Raw genomic sequence first — 5,964 nt, 5'->3', positions numbered from 1 at the left:
AAATCAATTAATCTTTCTAGCATATGTCTATGTTAAATTAATTAATTAATTTTCATTAGCAGACATAAGACAGAGTGAAGTAACAATATATTTTTATACTAAAACAAATTTAATCACAAAAATCTTAAATTATGCAAGGTAATAATATCGGTTAATACTATTACTCATTTAATATAATTTTACACTTAAGAAGATTAAGAATGTACCAATTAAATATTTTGTCAATTAATTACAATTTCATTCTGATTAAATAATTAATTCAATTGCAACCTTACATTTATAATGCAAGAATAACATAGGAATGTCGACTGGTAGCAGTTGGTAGGGGAAATTTCTCTCTAAGATTTGGCGATTTCTTTCTTGTTTGTTTTTGGTCTGTCTTTGTTTGCTCTTGTGAACAATTGGCCGGTTGTGTGTGAGTGGGTTTGTACTACCATGGTGGTGGAAAAGTGAATGTGGTGGGTCTTTTCTTCGTGGCAGAGGATGATTTCTCTTTGGGTGGTGGGTTTTGTCGTGTTGTGCGTAACACGATGGATTTTTTATCGAGTCTTCTTGATCCTCGATTCAGGGGCAAAGCTAGGAAATTTCAAGAGGGGGCTGAGATAATGAAAAATAATAAATTTAAAAATAAAAATTAATTAAAGAAAAATAATTTAATAAATAAAAACAAACTAGGAAGAAATCTTAAAATTTATTTGAATTACACTCTTCGATCTTTGACCTCACTAAAATAATCAATTATTTTGTTTATATCAAATTTTTCTGCAATTTCTTTCTCAATGTACACAACCAAAGAACTTAAAAAATCATTTTCCATCTTGAGGTTGCTGTTGAAACTGGAAGAGTCAATATAAGACAAATCAATCTGTCAACGAGTGGGTACATGACTGACTTTCCATTTTCAACTAAGCTTTTGCAAAGTTCAGAAAGTGTTGATATTTTTCTCAAATTAGGATGCTTACATACATCAAGTTCATAATGCTTCAACTCATATGGGAGACATTCTTTCTCTTGTTGAGAAAAATCTTCTGGATAGAACTTGTTTACAAGAATGCAAATTTTATTAATATCAAATAACTTGAAAAGCTCATTATGATCTAAAGCTGTAGTAAAAGTGAGAAGCTCGACAACATTTTCGTTAAACCTGCTTTTCAATTCTTGCAACTGAGTATCTATTGTAGCAAAAAATATATCCACTTGATAATGATGCTCCACTGTAACATCTTCCTTCTTGATATAACTACAACCCACAATGTATTGAACATTCATATCTGGAAAATCTAACTCCCAAGTTTCACAAAAATATATTACATTTTTCTACAATTCATTCCATCCATCATCTTTTAAATTTTGTATTAAACCTTTCGTTGTCAAAACTAAACTCATGGCATTTAATATATCTTGAGAAGGACGTTGCAGAGCTTGACAACGGTTATCAGTAATCCCTAAAACTTCCTTCATTATATGCAAAATAAAAATAAACTCAAAATATCTCAATCTATTATATGTTTTATGAACACCTCCTCGCTGAGAATAGCTAGAAGCGATATTTTTTAGATTTTCAAGAATTGTGCTAGTAGCATTGTACATCTTCAGTAAACTAGTAACTAAATTTAAATGGGAACTCCATCGAGTTTCACCAGGACGTTGTAAAGTGCCAATTTGATTCATTTTTGTTCCAGTTGCTAACTCATTGATGGATACCAAACGAGTTATTTCAGCTGCTTGGGCTTTTTGTAATTCATCGTGTCGTTTGGAAGAAGTCGAAGCAATATTAACAATATCAGACAAGTCTTTAAAGAGTTGATGCCCTTCAACCACTTCTCTAGCTGTTGCAACCAATGCTAACTAAAGACGATGAGCAAAACATTGAACTGAATAAGCATATCGACAATCATTCAAAATCAAAGCTTGTAAGACGTTAAATTCCCCACGTATATTGCTTGCTCCATCATAGCCTTGACCTCAAAAATTTTGTATGTCAAAACTATGTTGCAAGAGAACATTAAAAATCACATTCTTCAAAGTCAATGATGCAGTATATTTAACATGGACTATATCAAAAAATTGTTCTTTTACCTGTCTTTGTTTATCAGCAAATTTCAAAATAATTGTCATTTGCTCTTTTTTTGACTCGTCTCTTGCTTCATCCATAATAATGCTGAACTTTCTGTCACCAATTTCTTCACGAATTACATTACGAACTCTATTGGCATAAATTTGCAATATCTCTTTTTGTATTGTTGAAGAAGTATAACTAGCATTTTTTGGAGCACTTTTCAAAATATCTTCAACTTTCTCATCATACAATGCTAATAGTGATAACAATTCAAGAAAGTTCCCACAATTTTTTGATCCTGAGCTTTCATCATGACCTCTAAAAGCACACCCTTGAAATGACAACCATCAAACAACATCTATACTAGTTTTCAGACGTAGACGATTAGCTGAAATTTGTTGTGTAGTTTGTCTATCAAGTGATACTTCAATATGTTGAGCTTGATTCATTAAATCTACATAAGCTCGTTGTTCATTGTTATGCAGTAAATTCGAATCTTTTCCCATATGTGTCAAAAAAGCACAATTGCATCCATCGTGTACCTTTTTCCAATTACTAAAGCCATTATGAGTAAATGTAGTTGATCCAAAACGACTACTTGGATTGCTATTAAAAAGAAAACAAGGCAAACAAAATATTTCATCTTTAGAAGGTGAATATTCTAACTAGGAAAATTGTTTAAACCATGATGGTTGAAAATAACGAGGATTCTTTTTTGAATTGGAAGCAGGATATTCTGAAAGAATAGGTTGATATGGTCCAACCTTAATATAAGCTCTTTTGAATTTCATCACGCATATTAACCGGATACTCATATATTTGCTTACGTAACCCAAGTTCACGTTCTAAGTTAGACAAATCAAGTGCCTCATCTTCAACTCTAAGAATTTTAGAAGGACGAGCATCAGAGTTTAAAGGAACAAACGATGAAGGTGGTACCTCAATTTGTGACGCTTCTAAAGGTGATTGTGTAGTCTCTGTACTTTTCTTTTTAAGAAACGAATCAATTGTTTTCGACTTCATAACTACAATATCTTAAAAGATAAAAAAAATTAATAACTATGAAATAAAATTAAACTATAAACTTTAAAACACAATAAAACAATTGTAAAATTGCAAAAAGGTGAAAAGAAAAACCTTAGAATATGAACTCGAAGCCGCGTTTGAAGGACAAACGTTGATGACAATAGTTGTTAATAACAATAGGAAAAGAGATTTTTTCTTTTACTAGTTAACAAATTGAATTTTAACCTAAATTCACATTTAATATTATATTAAAAACTATCATCTAAAAAAAGAAAGTTAAAAATATATCAATATTACATTTAATGTTATATTAACGTTGATTACAATAATATATTATAGAAATATTTAAAGTTAAAAAGTTAAAATATATTATATGGATAAAATAAAATAAAAAAGATTTTTTAATGTTTAAAGTTGGGAAGGGGCAAACAATTTAAGTGTGGCAAAAGTTTTCAAATATTAAGGGACTAAACAATAAATATTTTTTTTTATAATTTTAGCGGGCCGGGGACACTGCCACCCCCCCCCCCAATCGCCACTGCCTCGATTCCTTGGCGGTGGCTTATGCGGTGACGTTGTTGTTTTATGTTTGCATGTGTTTTACGTTCCTTTTTCTTTTATATTCCATTAAATTTTCTTTTGTTTTAAAGATTAGTTGTTAGTTTTTTACAGTTTCTGGCAGGTTTTCTCTCTTTTTTTTGTTTCTTTCCATTGTTTCCTTTTATTTGTTTCTTGGTTTTACTATCGGTTCTATCTTATTTCGTTGTGAAAGGTTTTGGTTGTCGGTCCCTTCCAGCTTCCTTTTCTATTGACGAGCAGTCCCGGGGGTGGTGAGCTCTCGGTTTTTAGGGGTGGCCGTTTCTTCCTGGTTCTTCAGGGTGTTCTTGGGCTGCTTTCTCTCCTCGACGGGGGACGTTTTTCTTGGTTTTTGACGGGTGTCATGCCCTTGGTGGTTTGGGGAGGAAGTCGGTTCCTCGCGATGGTTCTTGGGCTGTTCTTGTTTCGACGGATGGAGCATATGGCTTGGTCTTGATCTGGGCTGTTTGTGGTGGTTCTTCTGCTTGGTTTCCTTTACGGTTCTCTTCATCTTGTTTGTTCTCTTAGCCCTTACTTTGTTTCCAGTTTTGTAAATGGACCGTTTTAATGGACTATTCTTATTTTTGCTTTTGGGTGATTCTCCTCTTTTGTACCGGTGGTGTGTTTTGTGAAATGCTTGGTTTTTGAATGCTTCCTTGTTTTATGTTTTTTTCTTAAAATTGGTTCTTAGTTCTCCTCTTTCTGTTTTGAGTCGGGGACCTTTCTTCTCCCTTTTTTGTGTCTTGTTCGTGGTGCCTGGGTTGCGTGGTTTCTTCGGCTACGATTGTGGTTGGTGTTTGTTCGGTCCGTCCTGATGCCTGCTTGGGTTGTTCTCTTCGACGGTGGGAACTTTTTGGAGCAGGTTGTGTTCGGGGACTAATGGGGAAGTTCCTCTTGTTCGCGTGGTTTTCTAGTTTCAGTTCTCTTTGGGTCTTATTTTAGTCGTATTTCCCTATACAAGTTTTCTTTGGGTTGTAAATGGACTTTGAAAGGACTGTTTAATTTTTTTTTCTATTTGTGTTTCTTTTATTCGTGTTTTTTTATTCCTTTGGTATGGTCTGCTGGGTTTTTAAATATTTTTTACTGAACTGGTTTTTCGGTTATTTGGTTTACTGTTATTTTTGGGATTTCTGCGATTTTATTTCTTGCGTTAGGGTTCTATTGCTGGTGTTTTCTTTGGGTTGCGGTGGAAGGTGGTCTGGCTAGTGTGTTTGGTGCTTTCTTCTCTTTTGTGGGGTGTATTGTTGACGTGGGTGGTGGGTTGGTTCTCGGTTTTGGTGTCTTGTCTTTCTTTGTTTGATGCGAGGTTAAGGTGCGATGGATGATTTGAATGATTTTTTTGGGCTAATCTCAAGTTCTCAGAATCTGAAAAAGGAAAGGTGGTCTGCCAAGGCTCAACTAAATCAGACTTGCAGGGATTTGAAGCATGGACTATTGGGAAGTTCATGTCCGGAGAAAAAATTAATAGAGAAGCAATGTACCGAGTGCTAAAATTTTTATGGTATACTAAGGAACCGGTTAATTTTGTGGCATTGAAGGGTGGTCTATTTTTAGTGAAATTTGGTTTGATTGAGGATAGGGATAGAATCCTAAATTTGTCCCCTTGGAGTTTTGATCAAAGCTTATTTTCCATGGTCCCATTTGTGAAAGGGAAAGATATGAGCTGTTACAGTTTCATTCATGTGCCATTTTGGGTTGGAATTTTTAATATCCCATTGGAAAAAATGGATCGCCAGGTGGCTCTTGATGTGAGGAAAGCTATAGGAGAGGTTGTGGCTATTGATTGGAGGTATAAGGATGGATGTTGGGTTGAGTATATTAGAGTTCGGGTTAAAATAGACATCGCTAAATCGTTGCGGGTGGTTTATTTGGTTGGGGTCGATGGTGAAGAGACTTTTTGTGCTATCAAATATGAGTGTCTTCTGACGTTCTACTATTTTTGCGGTTGTATAGGACATCACACTCATAAATGTGATCATTTTGAGAAGGTTAAAGGGATTGCTAACCTGAATTTTCAATATGGGAATTGGTTAAGGGCCCAAATCAGGCAACCAAATGTGGGTATTGGTATGTGGTGGAATGGGATTGAAACTATTATGGCTGTGGGTGCTCATGAAGGAGAGGGGGAAAGGTCTGGAAGCACAGCTAGAGAGGGTGATTTTGTAATGGAGTAGCGGGGAAAGGATAAGACTAGAACAGAAGACGTGATTTCAGATTCTTTCTCACCATTAGGTAAGCGCGTTGGTCGAAATTTGAGGGAGGATCTTAGGGGGACTCAGAATAAGCATAAAAAGAGCAAGATT

The 5,964-nt window shown here is 34.7% G+C and overlaps 1 protein-coding gene across 1 annotated transcript; it reads right to left on the bottom strand.

Annotated features, from left to right (window-relative positions):
- Positions 1 to 806: 806 nt before the first annotated feature.
- On the bottom strand, positions 807 to 3,082 carry LOC107911188 (uncharacterized). The gene is made up of 5 exons (XM_016839068.2): positions 2,887 to 3,082; positions 2,080 to 2,390; positions 1,589 to 1,848; positions 967 to 1,240; positions 807 to 836 (listed from the first exon to the last, which is right to left on the bottom strand). The coding sequence occupies exons 1-5, from the start codon at positions 3,080 to 3,082 to the stop codon at positions 807 to 809; spliced, it is 1,071 nt and encodes a 356-aa protein (XP_016694557.1).
- Positions 3,083 to 5,964: the final 2,882 nt, after the last annotated feature.

This window comes from Gossypium hirsutum, chromosome D10 (genome assembly GCF_007990345.1).
Source record: "Gossypium hirsutum isolate 1008001.06 chromosome D10, Gossypium_hirsutum_v2.1, whole genome shotgun sequence".
NCBI classification, from domain to species: domain Eukaryota; kingdom Viridiplantae; phylum Streptophyta; class Magnoliopsida; order Malvales; family Malvaceae; genus Gossypium; species Gossypium hirsutum.
This window is presented reverse-complemented; position numbering and strand designations above follow the sequence as displayed.

Excerpts from the sequence above, each read along its gene's own strand:
- LOC107911188 (XM_016839068.2), bottom strand. The coding sequence starts at position 3,082 with ATGAAGTCGAAAACAATTGATTCGTTTCTTAAAAAGAAAAGTACAGAG. Across the intron at positions 2,391-2,886 it reads AGAACGTGAACTTGGGTTAC|GGTGTGCTTTTAGAGGTCAT; the intron begins GTAAGCAAATAT and ends TGTCATTTCAAG. Across the intron at positions 1,241-1,588 it reads GTTACTAGTTTACTGAAGAT|TTATATCAAGAAGGAAGATG; the intron begins GTACAATGCTAC and ends TGTGGGTTGTAG.